Here is a 24,472-nt window from a genome sequence, read left to right as displayed (position 1 = left end):
AGCCACGCTACCCACTGAGAGGACCAGGCTACCCCGTCACCATGGCACCTGGAGGGACTCATCTGGGCGAACCCTAACGGGTAGGGTACCCCTGTCTTCACAAGCACCCGAGAGGCCCCCCATCCTCCTTTCCCACTGTGAGGCCCCAATTGCGGCCCCCCAATCCTGGCATTGGTTCTGGATGCTCAGTCAAGGCTCCGTGTGGATGTGTCCTACTCTGGAGGCGCCTGGGGCTGTGCTCGGCTGGAGGCCAGATGGCAGTGAACTGGCCCTGCCTGTAACTCACCAGGACTTATCACCGCTCACTGCCCACCATGTACCTGGACGCAGGGTGGACCCAGGACAAATGTGTCCTCCGCAGGGTCTGGCCAGGGACGGCCGGCTGTGGCCCTCCCTGCATAGCCCATCACGGCCGACCCGAGGGAGGGGCCACTCCTGCAGCCCCCACACAAGCCCCACCAGGCTACAAGGAAGGGAGGCCAGGTGTAGGGACCTGTGCAGCTGTCGGTAGACACAGGCGCCGTCCCAGCGGGCACAGCCCCAGGAAGGAGCCTGGCCCCTGCCCGCCCACAGCCCACCTGAGTCGCTCTCCTGCAAAACCATTTATTTAGGGGAGGGGCGCCCAGTCAGCTGAGCGTGAAGTGCTGGGCGCAGAGGTCGTCCCGGCGGCCCAGCAGGCCCCGTGCAGGGATGAACTCCAGCGGCATGGCCTCAGGCCCCTTCTTCCGCAGGTCCCGCTCGAACATCTGAAAGACAGATGTGTGGACGCTCTCCGAGGCCCCTGTGCCCGAGTCCCCGGCCCCCGGCCAGGCCCTGCACCCTCACCTCGAACGCCGTGAGCTCCAGGAGCGGTGCGATGCTGACCTCGGGCAGACACAGCAGCTGGTTGATGACACTGGCGGCCTTGGACACCTCGGGGTGGTAATGCCGCTGGAGGGCCTGGGGGCATGCGGGTTGTCACCACCTCTCCGTGGGCAAAGCAGGGGGCAGAGGCCTGGGTTCCCCCAGGAAAGCAGGGTGATGGGGTGGGGGCCCTGGGGCCGTGGGGAGACAGGAGAAGCTCCGCGCATCAGGGGACAGGGGCAGTGGCTCGAGGGGGCAGCCTGGGTGCCCTCACCTGCAGCTCCCACAGGGAGCTCTCCAGGGCTCGGCTCTTGGCTGGGTCCTCCTCGCCAGGGTCATAGGGGTCAGAGTCCAACTCTAGGAACGAGAGGAGTCGTGTGCCGGCCGTCCGCACGCTGGCCTCTGGCAGGCGTCATGGTCACGGCCCACTCACCAGGGCCCCCTGGCCGGTGCACGAGGACACGACAGGCCGGGTGTCTGCGCAGCAGGTTGCATATGAAGGGCAGGACCATGAGCAGGGCCTCGGGGGGTGCCGTCAGGGCCAGGCGGGACAGGCGCTTGGCGAAGGCAGCCACCAGGTAGGCGGGCAGGTGGCTGGGCAGGAAGGTGGGCGTGAGGCCCCGCACCGCCCACAGCAGCCGCCAGCCCCCTTCGTGGCTCCAGGCTGCAGCTTCGTGGGGACTGGCGGCCCTGCGGCTGTGGGAGAGCCGGGAACCCTGCCCCTCCTGGATACTCACGAGGACGACAGGAAGAGGTCAGCCAGGTGGAAGAAGCGAGCCCGGTATTTGACGTGGAAGATGGATGGATCCAGGAGACCGTAGAGCTTCTGGTAGAAGTTGGGGTACTCCCTGGGGGTGTGGGGGTGTGAGGGGGTCAGGCACGTGGGATGGAAGCACGCAGCAAGCAGACAGGTCAGGGCCCCAGGGAACCACAGCCCCCGGGGCTCAGTACCCTCCCCTGGGGAGGTCCAGTGCGCTCCCCAACGCTCTCCTGACCCCTGGGCAGAGCAGGGCCTTGTCTGGGTCCAGGAGGGACACACAGGCAGGGCTGGGGCAATGGAGGGGCCTGCACACCCCACGTTGACACTCACAGGTTATGCTTATGGATCAGGATGAAAAGTCCATTCAAGGCCAAGAGGCTGACAGCTCCCCCTGCAGACAGACACACGGCTGTGGAGGCCCAGCCGACCTGCACCCCCAGCTCGGGAGCCCCCAGCACGCACGTCGCTGGCCGGCCGGGCCCACCCCGCAGCAGGGTCCCCTGCTCACCGATGTCATAGGCGCGGGTCAGGAAATCGATCATGAGGCTGGGCTGGGCCAGGTGCGGCAGGATGGAGTCGTGCATGACCACTAACACCTTCTTGCACAGGCTGAGGGGCAGCTGGGGGGAGGCGCAGGTCAGGGTACAGCCTGCCCCACCCCACCAACCGCACGGGCCAGGGGCCCAGACCCGGCTGCTGCTGCCCCGACCCGCCCTACCTTGTGCTTCAGGAAGCCGAGCCACATCAGCTGGAAGGCCTTCCTATGCTCCTGTGAGGGGAGACGGGGGTACAGGCTGCACACGCCGCCCCCCACTCCTGGTGCAGATGAGTGGGAGCACCTGGAGCCCGAACCCTGGAAACCCTGACAAAACTCCCGCACCGCCGCAGAGGAGCAGATGGGCCCACCGCAAGGACACGTGACCCCGAGGGGCTGAGAGGTTCCCGGCAGGCCACCTGATCTTTGGGAGCCAGGTGCCTGCAGGCCTCCTCTCCCTCGGGTCCCATGATGCTGGGGCTTGTCTAAGCTGGGAAAGAGGCAGTACCCCAAGATAAGGCCTTTCCCGGGAGGCCACCTGCCCCCCGAATGTCTCACCTTCAGATGAGTGACCTTCCATTTGTCCGACAGCTCTGCAAGGAAGGCGGGAGGGGACGGAGGCTCGTCAGGCTGTGAGGGTGCCGAGCCATGTGCCTTGCCCACCGCCGGCCCAGCCCGGACACTCACGTGCATGCTTCACGTAGAAGCTGGAGACGTCACTGTCCTGGTGGGGCAGGCTCACGGCAGCCAGCAGCGTGAAGGCGTTGTTCCAGAAGGTGAGGGGCACCTGCCAGAGCCTGCGTGAGCGCCCAGACTCCACCCACACACTGCTTGTGCCCTCCCTGCATGGGACCCGGCCAGCTCACCTCAGGGTGCCCGTCTGTGACCCGGGCCACGGTGTCGGCGGCGGCCTGCATCGTGTGGTAGCGGATGTCGTCGTGTTCCAGGTACTCCCGGAACTGGGACAGGAGCAGCGAGTGGTCCTCCTCCTGGGACAGCAGGCCTCCCACCACCGACTGGGTACAGGCAGAGCAGTGAGCGTTTTTCCTACCTGGGACTGAGCTCACAGAGCAGAGTCCGGGCGGGCTGTCACAGCCCCGACGAGCAGGGGACTGCCCAGGGAGACCCTGAGCTGGCAGCCTTCCCCTTCCCGCAGGCGGGATATGGCAGAAGCATCACACTTAGCAGCCACCTGTGCCACCACAGACCTCCCTGCTCTGGCCAGTAAGGTCCCCAAAGCCTCCTGACCCCTGGGCAGAGGAGGGGCCTGGCCTGGGTCAGGGAGGGGACAGGGGAGGGACAGAGAGGCAGGGCCCCCCACTGCACCCTCACCTTGAAGAGCTGGCGGGGAAACAGGTAGTTGCCCTCCCACTTGGGTTTCTCCAGGGGGTGCATTCCTTCCAGCTGCACAAACTTCATGAGTGTACTGAGGGCCAGCTCCTAGGAAGAGGACAGCAAAGTGGCTGCAGGGTCCCAACAGCACGTCATCTTCCCTGAAGACTGACCCACAGGGTTCTCCTGGCCTTTAGGCCTGAATACCCACAGGTAACACAATGTAAGGGTCATTGGACAGGACAGAGCCACCCATCAGAAAACTAGCCAAGAAAGGGAAGAAAGTGTTCTTACCTACACAGGAAGTGTGGAAAGACACCTGCCCGAGGCACGCCCCAGGTGCCTTCCCTGTGCAGCGAACCTCAGGGCTGAGCGTGTGAAAACGCACAAGGATGAGAGGCAAGGCCAAGGACCCGGAGACTCACCTTGACCTGGAACGAGGAGTGGGCCAGGAGCTCCACCAGGCGGTTGCAGCAGCTCTGGTAACGATGCCTCATCCACACCTTGTACTTCCGTGTGGGCCCCTGGGATCCTGTGGGCGGGGCACGGTGGGCGGGGCACGGTGGGCGGGGCACGGTGGGCGGGGCATGGTGGGCCGCCCACATCAACGCCCACACATGCCAGACTAGACACTAGCGTCTACTGAGCCCGACCAGGGATTTCAATACAAACTGTGGCCGTAGACCTGGGGTGGGATCAGTACAACGCCCCAGCCAGGAACAGAAGCTGCTACCCCAAGGATACGGTCCCCATTCCCTCACTTTTCCCCAAGACCTGGACATGCCAAGAATCAGGACACTAACCCCAACTTTGTATGGTACTGACAGTCAATATTAAACAGCATCAAGTCCCACAAATGGTATACAACACACACAAAAATCACGCGTTCTTCAGTCTTTATTAAATCCATCCTACCCATCCACCCAAGCCCAACCATCCGTCCTCACGGTGGGCAAGGTGTACCTTGCCACCTCGATGAGGTTTTGGGGGGGCTCATCCCATGTTGACAAGGTGTCTCCCTAACCTTGCTAGAGATGAGGCCCTGGGCCCGTCAGGGGCTCACCTGCCATGACGGTCTCCTCAGGGGGCAGCTGTCCCACAAACAGCTCTTCCCGCTCCAGCAAGGCCCCAAAAAGGCGGCTGCATGCGCGCACCGCGTCCTGGATCTCCTCCTGGTCCTCAGACTGCGGGGAGAGGCCGATCGCAGGGTGCCCCGCCACGCCGGGAGCGGTGGCCCTACCCGCTTTCTCCACGGGGATCCCAGCCCCACCACACCTCCCTCACCCCCACCCGGCGTGACCCTCCCACCCGGGAGCCCTGCGAGACGAGAGAAGACTCCCGGTAAAGTCCCGAACCCCGCCTTGCCAGGGTCTGCCCGCGTCCGAGCCCAGGACCCACCGAGCCCGACCCCGCGACCCCGTCGCGACGCCCGCCACGCGGCGCGCCCACCTGCAGCACGGCCAGGATGTCGAACACGGCGTTGGCCTCGCCGCGGCTCGCCAGCACCGCCTCCAGCAGGCGGCCCAGCGCCCGGCGCGCGGCGCCCCGGCCGTCCCGCTCCATGCCGCCCGCAGCCCCACGCGGACCCACCCGCACTCCCGCGCCGCCGCCCGGCGCGCCACTGATGTCACCGCTCCGCGCCGGGTCGCGCGTCACACCGCCGGCGCCGCCCCACCGCGCGCCGGTGACATCACGGCCCCGCCTCCGCCGTCGCCGCGGCGCGCGGGGCAGGAGCAGCGCGGGGCAGGAGCCGCGTGCGGCCGCAGGCATGGCGCTCTTCCACGTCGCGCGGTACACGGGTCCCGAGGCGGCCGCGGCGGAGGCCGAGGCGGACGGCCGTGCCCGCGCGCTGCTCGAGCGGCTGCAGTGCCGGGCCCGAGAGCGGCAGCGGCAGCGGCAGTCGCGGCAGCAGGAGCCCGAGGAGGCCACGCCGGCCGCGGGGTCGGCGGGGAAGCGGCGGCGGCGGCCCCGCAGATCGCGGAGGCGCCAGAGCAGCGGGACGCCCGGGAGCCCGCAGGCGCCGCGGAGCAAGCGGCGGAAGGCGGCCGGCGCGGACGGCGGCGCAGGTGGGCCCGCAGGGCGGGGCGCGCGCGGCCCTGGGCCCCGGTCCGCGCGAGGCTGACGCGCCGCCCCTGCCTCGCTTCTGCCCGCAGACAGCAGCGAGGAGGCGCCGGGGGACAGCAGCGTGGACGCCGAGGCTGCGGGGCCGGAGGAGGCCCCAGGCGGACGGCCCCCCGACGAGGCTTGTGCGCCCCCAGCACGGGCCTTGGTCCTGGGGGCGTTCGGGAGGAGCAGGGCGCCTAAGGTGAGCGCCCCGCGGTGGGACGCCTTCGGCTGCTGCGCTTGAGCCGGGCTCGGGGGCGGAGGCTGCCGGGCCGCGAGGCTGTTAACCCCGCGGGCGTTCCTGGCGTAGTTGGGGGGATGGCGCCCGCGCCTCGTGGGCGCTGGTAGTGTCAGAAGTAAACACCTTCACAGCGCAAGACCCGCACCTCAGCTGGGCATCTTGCAAGGTTTTTGAAGCGGCTGGAATCGGCGCAAACAGCGTTTTTACCTTAACTCGTAAAAGTTCTCCGTGAACGAAAAGAAGGCTGGAACGACCTTTGTAGATGTAAGAGTTTTTATTGTTGTTCTCATCTGAGGACACTGCTGAGAGCAGAGCTCCAAGAACTCTTGAGACAGTGTCTGACTTGAGAGCGCCGCGATGCCATCGCACAGACGCAGGCGAAGGAAAGTACCGCTGTGCACCTGCAGCTTTAGTTACTACCTGCGTTCCAGGAGTAAGAGTTTTGCATCACTGGAGAGAATATACGGATACGTAGGTCGTCGAGCACCCGTAGTCGGTGGGAAGGGTTGTGGAAGTCATTATTGGTATGTTTTTATCAGGATGTAGAAAGAACAGGCGCTGTACCAGTGAACCCCAAAATGTTTCCCGTACCATTGTCAAGTGAGTCATCTCCCCTCCCAGTGAGCCTGAGTGTCCATGAGACTTCCCAAGCATCTGGGTCTTGTGCTGGCGGTGTGTTTGGGGGTTTTAGCCATCCCTGCCGTCCCTTTTGAGGTGGCCCATTGATTTATTTTATTACCCAACCTGTACCTCTCCACAAAAACATGGTTGAGAATTGTGGGGGAAGAGACACTAGAACACATTGGGCAAGGAGCCAGGGGGTTTCTGCTGCGTTCCCATTTGTCACCTTTTTTAGTTTTCTATTATGTGTGTTTATAGCCACACAATGTTCGTCTCTCTCTTTCACTTATTTGTCTGCCAGGGAGATTATTAGGAAGCTGTTCTTGAAAATGTTCTCGTAAAGTGAGCCATTTATCCCAGGTTTTAAAGTCAAGGTGTCTGGACAAATCAGAATCAAGGGATATGCCAAGCCTGAGCTTGTTCCTTAAAGCAGCTCCTAGTAGAGAATCAGACCTTTCATTGTAACGAAAACATGAAGACCTTTCTTAGGCATAGAGGGATGGGTCTGACTTACCTTGTTGGTGTTTCAGGAGTAAATCTCTAAGTTACTTAGCTGATCAGGCTTGGGCAGACAGACCCCACTCCCTGAGGAAGCCCTGCCCAGTGTCTGCGACAGCCAGTTCTCCTGGGGCGCTGGCAGGGAGATGGGCGTCTCCACCTTCCTCGGAGCAGCAGGCTTGTTTCACCGTCCTTTCTTCCTCACGACCCTGCTAATTTCCAGTGTCCTTCTCGGGGTGCCAGCTTGTTCACAGTAAGAACAGGCTCGTGGGGCAGGCGTGGATGTGGGCTTTTTCATGGCCTCATTAGATGACTATTGGAGTGTGAATTCCTAACTTTTGCTCCCTGTTTTGAGTAGTTTTACATAGCGGATGGCCAGACGTCCGACTACATTGGTACATACTGTGGCCCAGCCTAGGTTACATCGTTTTGTTAAGGCGACAAGTTGTTTGTTTAGCCTGTTTAAAAAAACTGGATTGATCAAGGAGTCATGTGATGATTTTGGAGGCTGGTGGTGGCATTCCTGAGTATGTTTCACGGCCTTTTCACGTCTTGTAAAGACATCAGACACTGTCTCATCTGGCCACTGTTCACATGGTTGGATTTTAGCCCAGTCAGTAGTTTTAGGAAAAATTCTGGGATGGTCTCATGGAAGCGTTAGCAATTTCTCAGCTTCGGTTTTCCTCTAGGGGGTTTCCCCACCTGCCTGATTTAACCACTGCATTGCTTTGCTGTGGAGGAGGGAGGAGGGTCCCATATTGTATAAAAATGCAACCGATTTCTGGATACTTTTGTATCCTGTCACTTTACCGAATTCATTTATCAGTTCTAAAAGCTTTTGGTGGGATTTTTGGGGTTCTTTGTGTACAGTATCATGTCATCTGCAAACAAGGACAGTTTTACTTCCTCCTTTCCAATTTGGATGCTAGTTAAAGTAGTACCTCGGTTTTCTAACGTCTCAGTTGACGAACATTTCGGTTTATGAATGCTGTAAACCTGGAAATAAATGCTTCGGTTTTTGAACACGCCTCGGAAGTCGAACATGTCTCGTGGCTTCCGCTGAGTGCAAGGTCCTGAGGTCTCGCTGTCGGCTGTTTTCGAACGTTTCAGAACTTGAATGGATTACGTTCGAAAACCGAGGTAGCGCTGTATTTGTTTTTCTTGTCGACTCCCAGTGCTCTGTTGACTAAAAGTTGTGAGAATGGGCCTTCTTGTCTTGTTCCTGATCGTCAGGGGACCGCTTTTACCTTGTCCCCAGTGAGTATGACGTTAGCTGAGGGTTTGTCACCTATGGCCTTTATTATGGTGAGGTAGGTACCCTTCATGCCCACTCTGCAGCGTTTTTATCATAAATAGATGTTGGATTCTGTCAAACGCTTTTTCTGCATCTGTGGAAGGTTTTTATCCTTCATTTTATGTGGTGTATCATGTCAGTTGGTTTGTGGCTGTTGAACCAGTCTTGCATTAGGGAACAAATCCCACTTGATCACAGTGTGTGATCTTTTGAACGCACGACTGAGTTCGGTTTGCTAATGTAACCCTGTGCGCTCACCCACCTAAGAACAAGACGGGAGATTCCACCAGGTTCCTGGGCTGGTCGTCTCTGTCTTAGCAGGAGGTTTTCAGGAAACACGTGCGCTAACGGCCCCTGGGATGCTGAGGATTGCCATGACCCAGGCGACAGGCTCAGCTGGGTGCACGGGGCACTGCTGTTGGTGCATGTGCGGAGGTCCCTGAGTGGTGTGTCAGGCAGAGGCCCTGAGGCCGCAGTGAGCTTGGTGTGAAGTAGGTCATGTGACTGGGCTGCAGCCAGTGATGGGAATGAGGTCGGGCAGGCGAGTGCCCGGCCTCGGGGGCCTTGGGGTGTTCTCGCAGGTGTGAGGGGAGGCCCCAGATGGATCTGCTCCGGGGAGTGGCTCCTTCAGGTGTGCTTCCTGGTTCCTGAACAGGCTGTGTGGGACGTGGGTTGGGGGAAGCCAGGGCTCTGGGTAAAGCTTGTCAGTCTCCTGGCAGCCTCTTCAGCCCAGGTCCTGGGGCCTTGCTTCCCTGGCCAGGCGGCTAAGGAACGGTCGCCTGGCCTCTTTCCCGCATCCTTTGTGGCAGGTCCGACCTTTCCTGCCAGCGTGGCTGGCTGAGCCAAGCTGTGTCGGAAAGAACGTCACTGAAGACCTGGTGCCCATTGAGGACATCCCCGAAGTCCACCCTGACCTGCAGAAGAAGCTGCGGGCACATGGCATCTCGTCCTACTTCCCAGGTGCCCAGCCTTGGCCAGGGACCGGGTGCCTCCAGCACAGGCGGCCCTTCCTGACGCTGCTCGCGGCTCCGGTGGCCCCTCGGGGAGAGTCACAGCCAGGCCTCTGCCTGTGCTGGGGGGTGCCCCTGCCCAAGTGTGACTGGCCTCTCGCCTCCCTGTCCAGTCCAGGCTGCGGTCATCCCCGCTGTCCTGGAGAGCGTGGCCAGCGGGTTTCTGGTGGGCAGAGGCGGCTACCAGCCCAGTGACCTCTGTGTTTCTGCCCCAACGGGCAGTGGGAAGACACTGGCTTTTGTCATTCCTGTGGTGCAGGTGAGTGTGAGGACCCACCTGCAAGTGGGCTAGGTGGGCAGGGAGCCGACCTTGCTGACGTGGGTGGCCCTGCTCCCCCACGGCCCCCTCCCCCACGGGCCCTTCTTCCCACAGGCCCTGCTGCCGCGAGTCGTGTGCCAGGTCCGCGCCCTGGTTGTGTTACCCACCAAGGAGCTGGCCCAGCAGGTATGTGGACCCCGGGCCTGGGGTCAGACCGAGTGCTTGTCCCTGAGACGTGCCTCAGCTCAGGCCAGTGACACCCTTCTTCTTCCAGGTGAACAAAGTGTTCAACATCTACACAGACGCCACCCCTCTGCGCGTCGCCCTGGTCACCGGGCAGAAGTCGCTGGCCAGGGAGCAGGAGAGCCTCGTCCAGAAGACGTAGGTCCTGCTGGGCTGTGGGCTCTGGGGCAGCAGGCTCGGCCGGTGCACAGGGGCCAGGCACGTGAGCCCCCAGCCCGAGGGAGTGGCGGCGGCACCAGGGTCCGTGGGGGCTCGCGCTGAGTTTCTCCTGCTCCGCAGAGCCGACGGCTTCCGCTGCCTGGCTGACATAGTGGTGGCCACCCCAGGCCGCCTGGTGGACCACATCGACCAGACGCCGGGGTTCAGCCTCCAGCAGCTCCGCTTCCTGGTGGGTTGCCCACCCACCCAGAGGGGGCTGGGCTTGGGGCGAGTGCCGACCTCGGCCACTGGACAGACCCCAGGCCTCCTGCTCCCACAGGTCATCGATGAGGCCGACCGGATGATGGACAGCATGCACCAGTCCTGGCTGCCGCGGGTGGTGGCGGCTGCCTTCCCGAATGACGGGACCAAAGGTCCCTTTGCTCTGTTCCAGAGGAGGCAGCTCCAGGCCGTGACTGCTGCCAGGTACCTGGTCCCGAGCTCTGCTCTCGGTGGGGTACCCCGAGCACAGCAACTCCTGGTCTGGGCTTAGGAGGCAGCTGGCCAGGCCACGACTGCTGTCCCAGTGCCTGCTCCTCTTCCAGCACTTGCTGTCCCCAGATGCCACTGCAGAAGCTGCTCTTCTCAGCCACCCTGACCCAGAATCCCGAGAAGCTGCAGCAGCTCGGCCTCTACCAGCCCCGGCTCTTCTCCACGGGGCTGGCTCACGGGGACCGCGGAGACGCCAGCGAGGACGTGGACTCGGGTGGGAAGTACACCTTCCCCGTGGGGCTCACGGTGAGTGGGGTGCACAGTATGGGGGGGCGGGCCCAGGTGCCGGTGCCCTGCCAACCCTGTGCTGTGCCTGCAGCACCACTACGTGCCCTGCAGCCTGCGTGCCAAGCCACTGGTTGTCCTGCATCTCATCCTGGACATGAACTTCTCGAGGGTTCTCTGCTTCACCAACTCCCGCGAGAACTCCCACAGGTGAGGCCCGGGGGTGGGGGTCGGGCAGAAGGCTGGCAGGTTCCAGCCCTGACCACGGCTTTTCCCACACAGGCTCTTCCTGCTGGTCCAGGCCTTCGGGGGTGTGACAGTGGCCGAATTCTCCTCCCGCTTCGGGCCTGGCCGGAGGAGGACAGTTTTGAAGCAGTTTGAGCAAGGAAAGATTCAGCTGTGAGTGCCCGGGCAGGGTGCTCCTTCCGGGGGTGTCCGTTCCCCCTCCCCGGGCAGGGCCCACAGCCCTTCTTGTCCCAACAGCCTCATCAGCACAGACGCCACGGCTCGTGGCATCGACGTGCAGGGCGTGCAGCTGGTGGTCAACTACGACGCCCCCCAGTACCTGCGGACCTACGTGCACCGGTGAGGGCGGCCGTAGGGGGGCCTGCAGTGGGGCGGCCCTCACCAGGCCCCTCGGGCTGGGGACCCACTCGGGAGCTGTCTGCTTGCTTTCAGGGTTGGAAGAACCGCCCGTGCTGGAAACACCGGACAGGCCTTCACACTGCTCCTCAAAGTGCAGGTCAGGCCGTGGCGGCCTTGGCGAAGGGTGGGGGTGTGGAGGAGCCCCTTCTCACTTGGCTGCTTCCCTCTAGGAGAGGAGGTTCCTGCAGATGCTGGCTGAAGCCGGGGCGCCCGAGCTGGAGCGTCACGACGTGCCCAGCAAGCTCCTGCAGCCGCTGGTCCCGCAGTACGAGGAGGCCCTGGCCCAGCTGGAGAGGGCCGTCAAGGTGAGGGCCCACACTGAGGCTGCGCGTCGTCACAGCACACGGGTGGGAACGGCTGGGCTCCGGGGGTGCAGACGACTGAGGGGGAGCCCTTTCCTGTCCTCCCGTAGGAAGAACGAAGGCAGAGGGCTGCCTAGGCAGGGGCTCGAAGGGCAGATGGGTCCCAGCGACCTTCCCGTGCAGCAAGGTGTGTGCCCCTGCTGGATTAGCCGCCGCTCTGGAAGGATCCTGGGTACTGGCTGCTGGATGTGTGAGCAAACGACAGGAATTCCTCGAGTTTCGGGAAGGGGCCTTCCGCCCCCAGCACACGTCCTCAGGCTGGGCGCCTGGACACGAAGACCTTTCGTCGCTGCACCAGGCCTGCTTGAGACCGTCAAAGGCACACAAGGTCGGGCTCCGATCAGGTGCTTTTCTTGGAAATGGGGCTTTAGTAAACTTGTTGGCACTACCGCAGAATTGACGGATGGCGTCTCCTGTGTGGCTGGGCATGGGCTGCTCCGAGTCCTCCCTGTGGGCTGGGAGGTGGCATTGTGTAGGAGCCCTTCCCTCCCTGTCATAGCCGACCCGGAAGGTGTCAGCATCTTCGCAGGTGTCACCACAGACCAGGAAACAGCTGTGGGGTCACCACCAGGCTGCCCGACACACTCACAGCACGAGCTGCTTCGTCATGAATGTAACTGAAATGTTTATAAGAAGGCTCTTTCCTGAAGTTTATATGCTAATGTTAAGACAAACTTAATAAAAATGAACTGGTTTTTTAATCTCTGCCTGAAAGTACGTTATTCACGTCAGCAGAAGCACCTGAACGCAGGTCTTGGGTTCCATGGGACGGCTGTCACCCCAGCGGTCACAGGGCAGCTCCACGTTACAAGTCCGGCAGTGAGGCGTCTGGGAAACCAGGAAACATTTCAGTTGTGGCTCTTGAGTCCTGAGGGGCGGGGGCTCTGGTTTGTGCCCCCCCCCCCCCCCCCCCCAGCCTCCAGGCCTGTCAGTCCGGCTGTGGGACTGTCCTAGGTGTGACGAGCAGGAGCAGGATGGGCCGGTGCATTCTCACTCCGACACGGGGGTGCGTTGTACTTCCTGCTTGCCGTCAGGCCGCCCCTCAGCTGGCACGGCGGGGGCTTTGCCAGTGGCCAGAGCCTGCCCAGGACCCAGCATCTGGGGAGGCAGTGGTCACTTTCCAGTGGGCCTCTGATGCACCTGACCCTCTGCGTGTGATGGGTGTCAACCAAGGACTTGATGCTCTGCTGTCACGCGGCTGAGGACAGGTGAGCCCTCCAGGCGTTGAAGTGGCCTTGGCCAGTGGATGGCCGGTGCTGAACCAGGAGCCCCCTCTGAGCCGCTTGTCACCAGGAAGCATAGCCCCGTCCCTGGTCTGCTCTTGGCCAAGGAAGGGCAGGTGATGAGTGGGCGTGCACACCCTCCCACGAACACCAGCCGTTTCAAGTCTGGGAGGTGTGCCGAGGGCACCCAGGAAGTGGGTGGCATACACCTGGGAGGAGGGGCGTTCCAGCCCTGCCGCCACCCAGCTCAGTGGGACAGACGGACGCGCTGCTGCTGTCAGAGGGGGGGTCACCCAAGGACACTGGCCAACAAGCCAGGAGCAGCGCCAGCCACTAGAAAACACATCAAACCTCACCCGCGGGGCGGCCGTGTGGCTGGAGAAGGGACGTCCGGACGTGTGCACGTGTGAGCACAGCAGTATTGTACCCCCAAGGAGCGGCAGCAGAGGTAGGTCCCGTCGGCCCTGTGGATGAAGAGATGTGGCGAGTGTAAGCGGCAGGACGCACCAGGGGGCCACACGCACGGACGGACCGGGGGACGTCCCAGCGGCAGGAGCCACGCACAGGGCTAGTCCCAGGGGACCCAGCCCGTGGGGGGCGGGGCGGGCCAGCAGCCGCCAAGGGGCACGGGGCCTCCTTTTGGGACGACAAAGTTCTCAAACGGAGGAGTGACCTGCCCAGCGTGTGACTCGGCTCAGTCAAGCCTGGTGAGCACACGCAGTCCCTGGGTGACACCAGGCTGCTGCCCTCAGCTGGCCTTTTTCTGTGCATTCAGACTGGGGAAGGGATCAGGCCGCTGACTGAACATAGCAGCCGAGCCTTCTGACTTTGGTGATAAAAGCCAGCAGAACACAGCGCTGTGGAGCGGCTGGGCATGTGCACGGCAGGCGGCCCTGAGCCAGTCCCACCAGGGCCTGTGAGCAGCACGGAAGCTGTGCAAGCGCGGGGACTCCAGTGGGGGCTGGGAGTGAGGACACGGCCCTCACCTGCGAGCTGTGGGCACTGTTGGCCGAGGGCCTGCTGTGGCTGTCTCCGGCTGAATTCCTGAGGGACTTCGGCCACCTTAGTGGAGCAGAGGACGAGGGAGGGAACCAAGGCCCCGTCCCTGTGTCCTCACTGCTCAGGAAGGAAGGATGAACCTCAAGGGGGAGAGTGACCATCAGACAGGAACCGGACATCACCTGTCTCGGCCTGAGGGTGGCTGCTGCCCCTCACTTTGACCTCGAGGGAGGGACAAGGCCTACCTGCCAATCCCTCTGCTGGGTCCCTGTGGCCTGGGCACCTGGGGCACAGGCGGGGTCAGAAACGGCCTCTTCGGGGCAGTTGGAGCACATGCGTCACCTTTTGCTTCTGGCCCAGCTGCTACTGGGTACTTATCTGGGAAAGCAAAAGCCAGACGTTAGAAGAGGGAGCGTGACAGGCATGGACCTGTGGGGTGACAAGTCACGTCACCCCACAGCAGGACTGGGAAGAGGAGACTCCGGCTGGCAGGTTGACAAACCGACACCACAAAGGTGGGGGACCAGGAGCCAGAAGTACTTGTGAGGCAGCTGCAGGGACAGCGTGGGGACAGGGAGCAGCGGGGCAGTGACCTCCCCACCCGGCGGCTCAGTGGCAGTGTTGTGAGGAGAGCAAATGAGTGCATTTGATTCATTTGCATTAGGCTGAGGAAATGGTTTTCCAAAAGCACACTTAAACCAGAGAGGCCCTGTTTTCTTAGAGAACCTCCTGCAGCACCTTGCACAGGAAACAGACGAAGGCAAAGGTGCTGTGGGTTAAGTGGGTCCAGACCCGAAACAGCCCGCAATGCTTTCTGCAAAGCGCAGCCTGAAACCCAGATAGGCCTCCACACCCTGAACAGTCAGACGCAAGCTCTGGTCCCAGAGAGCACACCCCGAATCTGGGCAGGACAGACGGTGCCGTCCACCACCCGCTGCCCTCAGCCCGCCTGGACCCCTCGCCCATGGCCACCTGAGTGTACGCGCTGAAGGTCTCGCGGAGTTTCAAAGCCTGCACAGCCTCGGGACGTTGGCCATCAGAACCACTTGCCCTGGTCCCCAGCAATGCACTTGTGAGCCTTTGGGCTGCGATCCTAACCCGTGGGGGTTTCCCCACAGCTGCCTGGCCCTGCGTGGGGGACATTGCTGCTGCTGCTGCCGGAACAGCGGGGGGAGGAGGGGGCAGGGCAGGACTGAGGGCTCTGCTGGGCAGCGGTGCCCCTGCAGCTGCTGAGACGGGGAGACAGAAGCAGACAGGATTTAAAAATCCCTCCAGTATGCCTGGATGGAAGCTAAGTGGGTCTCTGTAAAAAATGTAGGCCAGAACTGAAACGTTTTCAAGCAGGACGAGTTACTTCAGATTTCCTTTAACCTATTATTCCAGTGGACATAGGAGTCAGTGAATAAGGTTCATTAAACCCCTGTCCTTTTTACTGTAAGATGGTTCTTGGCAAGTAATTTACACATGACCCAGGAGCTCAGCTCAGGCCACATGCGAGGTGGGACAATTAGCTTTGGCTGCCCTGTAAAGAACTGCAAGTACACATGGCCAGCTGGCCCGCTCAGAACCCCACGAGAGGAGCGGTGCCGGGCCTGTGTCAGCAGTGTGTCCCTTGTCTCTGCTTTCACATCCCTACACCTGGCTGTCACCTGGGTCGGGTCCCTTGTATTGCCATGGCCTTTGTCTGGGTCTGCGGGAGCCAGGCTGCCAGTGATCATGGCCGACGTGGTGACAGAGGCAGCTGCACGCACCCCTGGGGTGGAGTAGCTGGGGCTGGCTCGTTTGAGAGCCGGCTGGGGAGCCGCCCGCCCTGGGCTGCATGTGGACGGTGGGACCGGGTACTGCAGCCCTGTGGTCTGTAAAATGAACATGAGTATTGCCTCTGAAAGTTCCCAGCAGAAATCAAACTCTGCTTTTGTAAAACGTCCATCTGTCCTTCCTCATGTGGTCTAGAGGACAGAAGGGTGTGGCCTAACATATGTGGCTTAATGACATCTACATGGCCACACTGCTCGCCACCAGCGTCCCAGGTGACACCGGCGAGGCCTGTTCAGGGGCAGGAAAGTGGTCCCGGGTGCTGTGTTCACAAGGACAGTCCCACCCACAGGGCCGAAAACCACGCCGAGACCAGGGAGGCTGTGGGGCGGAAAGAGTGTGCTGTCGTCTCCGGCTGCAAGCCGTGTACACTGTTCCCATCGTGAGGCCTGTCCCCAGGTGGCAGTTCTGATGGTGCCGCCTGTTCAGGAGACTGATTCCAGGGCGAGAACCAGGACAAGACTCAGTGTGGCCTTTCCGCCTCTGAACTAGCTCACCTCCTTCCTTAGGACCGTCATGTCCAAGGACGCTGCTGGTCAGTGGGTACTTGGTGCCTAACGGGACCTGGTCCCGTTTGCTGTCATTCGTTTGTCACTCAGTCACTAGGACTTGTCAGGGCTCTGGGTGCTCCACTCCCTGCTGGGTCTCGAGTAGGACACAGGCCCAACACCCTTGCGATGAACCATTCCCGAGCCCTGAGATGGGGAGCGCCCTGTGCCGCCAAGGGGTCAGGGGTTCCTCTAGGGCTGTGACCTACTGTCTGCCCTGCACCCAACAGGAAGGCTCTGAGCAGTAACTGGCCCAGTCACCTGCAAAATGAGTCCACAAAAAGGCCACCCACACAGTGGTTCCTCAGAACCAGGGTAGGTCACACAAAGCACGTTGTACGGTGCCTGGTGAGCAGCCATGTAGCAGGGTGTGATTATGTGTGAGGAATCACCCTGCCTCTCCCTCTCTGTGTGACGCACACAGTTTGCTCACATACCCTCTTACTTGGGCCGGGACCACAGCCTGTGCACTGAGCCTGCTGGTCACGTGCCCCAGCCCTGCTGTACCATGGAGCCAATGAGACAAGGGCTGGGTGACCGCAGGGGCACACCCCCGTGCCAGGGGCTTCCTGAGCGGCAGGAGCACTCACCAGGCCAGCAGTGCTGTCACGGACCTTGCTGCAGGCTGTCCTCATGGGATGTGGCTGTCCTCCCCACATCTGCGATGGGGTCTCATCTGCTACGGAACAGCCCATTGCAGGGGCTGCTGTCGGCCAAAGCCTAGAAGGAAACCACACGCGCACAGAGGCTACTGGAACATTCTCCACATCACAGTCTAGTTTCCTGTAGAGTTAGGTAGAAAATGTGACTGGTATCAGGTCACACAGCGCTGTCAGCACTCCCCGGGACTGACACGCCACTGGAAAGGGGCCATGTCACTCACTACGACTGGCGTGGAACCAGGCCCACGCACATCACCCTACCTCCTGAGCAGTGTGTGCACAGTAGCCGTGTGCCATTTTGCCAGGTGTGGGGCATCTCCACTCACACACACTTAAAGACCTGGTCAGTTTTTAAGACCCCCGTGTATGGGAGTCCTCTGTACTGAGTCCACTGGCCTTCGGTGGTGGCCTGCAGGTGTCATTCAGTGTGCAGTTTACTCTCCAGCTCGGAGGGCCGGTGGGGGAGGCGAATTGTTCACCCAGTTTGACAGATTGGAACCATCAAGCGACCTGACCAGAGCCCCACGCGGAAGTGGAACCACTGGAACTTTGAATGTTTTGGGAAGAGAACTGAACTAAACCAATGTTTGGGGAGGAAACAAGAAACTGCCACACAGTGTGCTGAACTCAGCTCTGGGAAAGATGAAGTGTCTTTCTAAAATGTGCAATTTACAGTCTTCTGTGCACAAGTGATGTTATCAGTTCTTCCTCTGTATATTGGAAAGGCCTACTGGGGGGGGGGGGGCGTCTCTCCTGGCAGCAGCCCAGGAAGGGTGGGCCCGGGGAGAGGGGCTGCTGCTGGGAGGAGGCTGCGCCTTTCTCTGGTGTCAGGCGAGGCACTCGGCCCCACCAGAGACGCGCGGGAGGCGTCAGCGACCTCGCAGGCCAGGGCGGGTTGGGGGTCACCGAGGCGGAGGAGGGTCACTGGGGTGTGGGTGACCAGGAGGGGAGTGTGGGGGGGGCCACCGTGGTGGGTGTCACCAAAGCACTTGGCGCGGTGGTCACCACGGTGGGCAACTTCACCATTGGGCGCGGACTGCGGTTGCGGGGGGTTCACGGGGACAACAGGTGGGCAGGGGCCGAGGAGAGCCCCACGCCGCCCCCTCACGCCTGCTCGTACATGGACACTCAGTCCGTCACTCACCTAGGCTGTCGCGCGCGCGGCAGGGGCGGGTGGGACCCAGCCCACCTGAGCAGACGCGCAGGCGCGACCCCAGTGCGCAGGCGCTGTGCCCAGAGCAGGTACTGGGCCGGAGTGGAGCGGACCAATCGGAGCGGGTGGGCGGGCCGAGGGCGGAGGCAGAGACAGGGGGCGGGGCCTGGGCCAGGGTCTCACGCGCCACCGGCTCTCTTCTGCCCTGGCCATCGCGGGTTCCACTTCCTTCACTCGTACGTACTTGCCTCGAGCCTTCCATCCGTCCACCCTCCACCAGACGCTGCCTGGTACGCTGGCCAAGCACGTCTAGGCCCTGTCCTGGTAGATCCCACCGTCTAGCGGGAAGGGGCTCCATCGGTAAGGAAACGCAATTAGAAGAGAAGGCAGCGCAGAGAAGGCGGTGGTGGCTGAGTGCCTACTGTGAGCTGGGGAGAGGGTCAGAAATGCCTCACAGGCAGGCCTACTGGGCTCTGAAGACCCACGAGGGTAGTTTCTCTTGCCTGTGACCCGGGAAACGGCCGAAAGTGTCCCTGTTCTCCCTCTTGCTGCGTCTACTTGAAAGGGTGAGCTCAGGGGGTCGCCCCAGCTCCAAGCTTTCCGTCTACTCAGGATGCCGTCCAGGCCGCCTGGCCTGACCTCGCCGGCCGTCCAGGTGCTGACCCTTGTGCGTCCTTTCATCATGTGTGGCCTGCAAGAAGGTACCCTTTTCCTCTTTGCTCACAGCTGTAGCTCCAGGGCTGAAACAAGAAACTGCCACACAGTGTGCTGAACTCAGCAAACATCAACTGAGCAAACCAATAATTTCCCCATCTCTCTCTCAATAGCTCTGATTTAAAGGCAAGAGCCAGAGAGCCGCCACTGTTGCTAACGCTGGCAGGTACCGACTGGCTTCCACACAGTAACTGGGCAGGGATAGGACAGAACGGCGGTCCAGCTGGGACGGAGACCCATACTGTCCAGTACAAGGCGCTCTGGCGAGCAGGCACATTGTGGACACACGAATGAAGGGACGAGCACTCCCTCTGCCATGTGGCTGGTCCTCCAAGGAGAGAAGAGCAGATCAGACAGCACTGAAAACTGGGGAGGCAACGGAGGCCGCGGGGAACAGGACAGTAGGCTGGGAGCTAGTGAGTGAGGCCAGCTACACAGGGCCAGGCAGGGAGGCAGAACCTGCTCCCGGAAACAAGCCCCCTGGGGGGGAGGGCGTGATGAACAGGCCGCTCAGGGCCCTATTTAAAAAATGATTCACACCCATGAGAAACTGCTTCAACAAGGCTGCACCAAACAGAACGGAGCACCCGCACCTGCCCAGAGGCAGCCGCCGTTCCAGGTCCCACCATATTCTGTGCACAGGCCTGCGAGCAGCTCCCTCTGGGAGCGGCCGACCCAAGGTGCACCTCCGACACCTTCCAGACCTTTCCACTCTAGGCTACACAACTCTTTGTTCTCAACAGCTGCAGAGTCTATTCCACTGACCGCATGTACAGTGATTTCTCTAGTAAAGCAAAGGGGACCTTTGGAAGATGAGTCTGCTTTGGGGCATAGACGATAACGGGCCGAGGGCAGGCCAGCTGCCCAGAATCTCAGGCAGAGGCCTCCCCTCCGTTTCCAAAGGCCCAGTCACAGTTCTGTCTGGCGAGTGGAGGAGACGCAGGCAGCAGCCCACAGGGGTCTGAACCCTCAATAGGACGTTCGAGTCCAGTCAGACACCTCGGTGAGAACGCTGAAGCGGGTCGTGGTCAGGGGTGTGTGGGCGGGCCTGCCCACAGGGCGAGCTGTAGCTGAGTCTCAGTTTAGATGCCCCTGTTCACTGGAGCTGGTGGCTGATGGATTCGAGGGCTCAGAGTGTGACCTGCTGTGGCCAGACAGAGTCACTTCACCTGAGTGACCCGACCTGCTGGAAGCACAGAAATACAGCCTGGTGGCCAGATAGGCCTGCCCTAGGTCTCCTCACGTACAGTTGGCACACTGTCATGGTAGGGTCACAGTGATGGGACGACGGCTCTGAAAGCAATCTTCTCTGTGAATAACTGAGAAGAGAATCCATGAATCCGCGCCACAGGCTGAGTGCTTCCCAGATGTCACAACTGCTCTGGCAGGGGGCACACAGGAGGAAACGAGGCATTGGGTTGTGACGTCACTGGCCCCATCCCGCGGCCAGGCAGGCACGTGAGTCCAGAACCAGGGGGCCATGGACCAGCGGGCTTCCCGGCACCAGACAGAGGGTCCTCAGTGAGGCACCGGTGACTCCCCCAGCAGGTGACAATGCAGGCTGAGTGGAGGGGGGTGTAATACCAGCTCAAAGCTGCAGGCCCGCGGCTCTGTTCCCGCAGTGGGAGGGAAGCTTCCAAACCAACTGGATTTCTCGGGGCACTCCTCAACTTGGTACTAAGTGCTTTTCTTAATAAAAAGAGCAGTTTTATCATGTTTTCTTTTGCAATCAGAAAGTTTTACTGAAGGAAAAGTCTAAAAGCAAGAGAGAAGACACAGAAGAGAAACGCCTGCCCACCTGGTCACAGGAGTGTGGTGTGGGTGGGGCACCCGAGAGGTTAGGTATCCAAGTACCTGCAGCTGGCCTGGCCATCCAGGGGACTGGTGCCTGCCGGCGGCCGTCACACAGCAGGGCAGCGGCCGTGGCACCTACACACACCGGTCCTTCCTCCATTTGTGGCTTTGGAGTCAGCGGCCAGTGGACGCAGGCTCTGCAGACATAAACGGTGATTTTCACTGAAACCCTTCATGACCACTCCATTCTTTCTAGTTCCTTCTACAGTGTGCGTGTGGGAGGGGCACGGGGCCAGGGAAGGAAACCTCTGCCCTCAATACTTGTTTCTTTTTTCTTCACACAAATGAAATAAACGCAATTAACTTCTTATTTTAACAAGTTTTCTATGAAAGACAAGATGAAAAAAACATATAAAAAGGTCATTTTATTGTACCTTTTCTGTGGTGGGGTATCTATGACCTTTAAAACCCTACTATTCAAGTACAAATGATTATGTTTACAAGTATTTACAATTTCAGCCTCCCTCCTTTATACTTTAAAACACAACAGCTATCTGGTTACAACAGTTAACAAAAACGCGTCAAGCCGAGAGGAAGGCTTCCCCTGGTCCGCCCCCACCCCGCCCCATCCTTTAACCCGCCAGCGAGAGCCTGGCTTCATCAGAGGTCAGCAACCTTCCGAGGCAGCCAGCTCGCGCCAGCCTGTGCTCGGCTGCTGTCTCCACATTCTGAAGACGTGCTCCCACCATCACACAGTGCGCTGCTGGGACCATGGTTCACAGGACGGGAAGTCTGGTCTTGGAAACAACGTCCTGGAAGGAGGACTCTTCCACAACGACGGCTGAAGACCAGGAGGTCAGGGTGACACGTGGACTCTACTAAAGCGAGTGACACGAGAAAACTCTGCTGCGACACGTTCTGCATCAGGCAACCGCTGATGGAAACACGCTCCAGAGATGAGCCTGTCCCTCACGTGACAGGGCCACAGCAGTGCCACACCGCACGTCTTCAGAACCACAGGTCTGCTCTTAGAAAGCTGGAGGTGGAGGGCTCCAAGTCCCTTCCAGGCTCTGCGCTGACAGGGCCTCTAGGCCGCAGCTACACCAGGCCACTCCACGCAGGGCAGTCCGCCTGCTACCGACACCTGGGGAGCCTGCCAACATGGCGTGGAGGACAAAGGAAAGCTAACGGCGCAGCGCTGAGCTGGGTGAAGCAAGGAGCCCCACAGGCCGAGCTCTGCACGTGGGGTGCAGTGCAGGGACACGGCGGGCCGTGCACGCTCCACTCCAGACCAGCCTGCTTACGTCCTGTGCTTCGGCGTGTTCAGTTCACTAAAGTGTTAAATCCCTTCCATTTTTCAACACTTGATTTTTGCTTTCTTCTGAATTTCTCACCGAGAGCTCAAAAATAAGCTGCCCACAGGCATCAGTAAGAGTCGCTGCATTCCTGTCCATGTTAACTGGTGGGAAAACGAAACGCTCCAGGACAGAAGACATTCCTTTGTGCCACTTACAGGACGGTAAGGAGGGGGCACACGGTAAATGAAGCCCTCGGCATGCTGTAACTCATCCTCAGTACACACAGACACGACAGGATGATTTCCTGGATTGAGTGTGTCAGGCGCTCAGAGCGCAGACACCGGTGTCGTCGGACGCCCGCAATGCGCCTGGGGAACATTCCAAGTCAACAGCAGTCATCAGCCAGTCAAGCCCGCTGCAGTCGCTGTTAGCATCGTGCCGTTGTGAAAAACAAAAAGGTACAAATACGGCCTCCTCTCTGCCCCTCCACCGCGGGCCCCTTGAAACAGCACAGACGCTGCGCCATTTTATGCGGAACCGTGAGATTGCGCGTCTGCTCATGCACAAGACCCTGGCACAGAAACCTGACGTCACAAGTCTATGAGGAAGAGTCCGTTACGCCCGTCTCTGTGCGTGACACTGTGGGCCTGTAAACAGACTGCCCTGTCCAAGGCTTCTCATCTCTGCAGAGCACGCCCAGGCGGGGCATGGAAGTGGGGCGGGGGGGGGCGACGACAGGCATCCCTGCTGTCACCGCGTGCCGTGCACTCAGCAGTGACACCCACAACGTAACAGCTGCACAGTATGTTCTCTGGGCCCCAACCAGCCCGAGCCAGAGCCTCACAACGTTCCTGGAGCTACTCCATGGCACCAAGTCCAATGTGAGCTTTACGCAAAAGCTGGGCAAGTGTCGTGAAGTGCCGGGGTGGGGAGCAGTGCAGAAGGTTCCGTCCACGTAGAAACAAGTCACACCAGGGGAGGGGCGGAGAGCCACACTGCCCGCTCTTTAGAATCAAGTTCAGTCACAGACCAGTCCCTTCCACACAAGCTGGGACGCGTCGTGAATGTGCTCTGGTGGGGCCAGTACCAATCGTTTCCTCGAGAAGTTCAACAAGCCCCACCGTGGGAGGGAAGGAAGAAACCACACTCCCTGATCGGAGCTGATGGACCTCGGACGGCCTCTCTCCTCCACGGCCCGGGTGCGCTGAGGGCTGTGAAAAACCACGCAGAGGCAGATGCTGTCAGAGGAAGCACCGCAGCTTCAGGAGCCCATTCCTCACAGCTCCTGGGACCTGCACACACGCTGCCCTACCAAGAGCCAGCGCTGCTCTCTGTGGGACACGAACAGGCCAAGCGACCCAGGAGAACCTGCCACTGCCGTGGGTCCTGCTCGTCACGGCGTCCTGTGAGGGAGAGCTCCCACTGCTTTGTTTCAGTGACAGCTTCCCAGAGCTGGACTCGCAGTGGCACTGCCTCCCACTCTGGGCTGGCTGGCGCGGGGCTCGGGAGCCCGCCAAGGCCGCCGCGCTCCTGGCTAGGGGCACGGAGGCTTGGTGGGCGTCTTCAGCCGGACCGCGGGCACTCGCATCTGCAGCTTGGGCTGCTGGCTCGGGCTGTCGGTGCCGGCTGGCACCTGTGCCGGGCTGGGGACGCCAGGGCTCTGCAGCTGGGCCGCCGTCGTCACGACCTGCTGCTGCATGAGCTTCTGCTGCACCACCTGAGCGGTCGCTGTCACTGCGGGGATCATCTGGACCTGCTGGCCGGCCGCTGTCGCCTGCGTGAGGGTCACAGTCTGTGGCGACGCCTGGGCAGAAACAGAAAACGCACATCAAGGGAGAAATTCCCCGTGCCTGGGGCTGAGGAGTGTGGTTTGAGAAACTTAACTAACACGAATGCTTTTGTAAATGGTGACCACCACTTGGCCTATCAGGAAAAGATCTCTGGTTCTTTCTAACCAAACCGAAGGAGAGAACTGAACCAGCGTCGCTTAGGCCAGCACGGGAGCCTCTGGAAAAAGGCTGACGAGGGGGGTGGGGGCGTCAGCCCCCACCACTACAGCCGACCCTGAACAACGCGGAGCCTGCACGCAGGCCAGTGCGGGTCACACTGCCTGTTCCAGGGCCGATGCCGTCGCTGGGAGGCCACATCCGTGGAGGACGGACTCAAGTTACACTCAGATTTTTGACCGCTCGGCTGGTCAGCAGCCCTAACCCCGTGTAATTCAGGGTCAATTGCATTTGGTTTGTTGAAATCCACATGCCAGTGTGATTCTGAACAAAACATGTTTAAAGAGCTGTTCTTCTCTGGCCATGTTCTGCAGCAGTAAACACAACAGTAAGAGCCACCCGGTCAGGAAGGTTAGGAAGCTGTCATCGCTGTTCCCATCAGTGTTTATCCCTCCAGTTTCCCTGAAACTCAGGTGTGGTGGTGGCGGCAGCGGCAGGACACACCTAGCACTGCTGACACGCCCATCAGCACATCTGACATGGCCTCTGAACACGTCTGCTCGCGCTTTCTTCTGCTGGTTGGAGGTGTCTAGTGTTTTCCGCAATGTTAACTTGTGTCTATATTATGAAAATTCAGTGATTCTCTACTAATTAAAATT

General features: G+C 60.6%; 3 protein-coding genes and 1 long non-coding RNA gene across 13 annotated transcripts in view; 1 reads left to right on the top strand and 3 right to left on the bottom strand.

The window, feature by feature from the left end:
- Positions 1 to 589: 589 nt before the first annotated feature.
- NOC4L (nucleolar complex associated 4 homolog) lies at positions 590 to 5,102 on the bottom strand. Its single transcript, XM_019748716.3, has 15 exons — positions 4,920 to 5,102; positions 4,534 to 4,654; positions 3,896 to 4,002; positions 3,471 to 3,578; positions 3,005 to 3,154; positions 2,826 to 2,925; positions 2,697 to 2,731; positions 2,322 to 2,372; positions 2,112 to 2,223; positions 1,934 to 1,994; positions 1,581 to 1,691; positions 1,277 to 1,437; positions 1,118 to 1,200; positions 826 to 939; positions 590 to 746 (listed from the first exon to the last, which is right to left on the bottom strand). The coding sequence occupies exons 1-15, from the start codon at positions 5,031 to 5,033 to the stop codon at positions 627 to 629; spliced, it is 1,548 nt and encodes a 515-aa protein (XP_019604275.3). The 5' UTR covers positions 5,034 to 5,102; the 3' UTR covers positions 590 to 626.
- Positions 5,103 to 5,154: 52 nt separating this feature from the next.
- On the top strand, positions 5,155 to 12,360 carry DDX51 (DEAD-box helicase 51). Its single transcript, XM_074321457.2, has 15 exons — positions 5,155 to 5,536; positions 5,624 to 5,775; positions 9,037 to 9,187; positions 9,351 to 9,496; positions 9,611 to 9,682; positions 9,771 to 9,877; positions 10,019 to 10,127; positions 10,218 to 10,363; positions 10,483 to 10,675; positions 10,749 to 10,864; positions 10,937 to 11,053; positions 11,138 to 11,239; positions 11,333 to 11,396; positions 11,470 to 11,604; positions 11,712 to 12,360. Exons 1-15 carry the CDS (start codon positions 5,239 to 5,241, stop codon positions 11,736 to 11,738), a joined length of 1,935 nt encoding a protein of 644 aa, XP_074177558.2. The 5' UTR covers positions 5,155 to 5,238; the 3' UTR covers positions 11,739 to 12,360.
- On the bottom strand, positions 12,344 to 18,682 carry LOC141569190 (uncharacterized). The gene is made up of 4 exons (XR_012492639.2): positions 18,053 to 18,682; positions 16,837 to 16,966; positions 14,129 to 14,261; positions 12,344 to 13,348 (listed from the first exon to the last, which is right to left on the bottom strand). It is a non-coding gene; the product is annotated as an uncharacterized LOC141569190 (long non-coding RNA).
- A 2,297-nt stretch (positions 18,683 to 20,979) lies between these two features.
- The window catches only part of EP400 (E1A binding protein p400), an 88,139-nt gene continuing 84,646 nt past the window's right edge, over positions 20,980 to 24,472 (bottom strand). For all 10 annotated transcript variants that reach the window (XM_088801097.1, XM_074321448.2, XM_074321451.2 and 7 more), the window contains one exon: positions 20,980 to 23,671. In XM_088801097.1, the coding sequence (XP_088657223.1) occupies positions 23,402 to 23,671 (270 nt within the window). In that variant the 3' untranslated portion in view covers positions 20,980 to 23,401. The remainder of the gene's footprint in view (positions 23,672 to 24,472) is intronic.

This window comes from Rhinolophus sinicus, chromosome 9, assembly GCF_057876585.1.
Source record: "Rhinolophus sinicus isolate RSI-liver-muscle chromosome 9, RSI-T2T, whole genome shotgun sequence".
Classification (NCBI taxonomy): domain Eukaryota; kingdom Metazoa; phylum Chordata; class Mammalia; order Chiroptera; family Rhinolophidae; genus Rhinolophus; species Rhinolophus sinicus.
The sequence above is the reverse complement of the archived record's forward strand: the minus strand, read 5'-3'. Positions and strand labels throughout refer to the sequence as shown.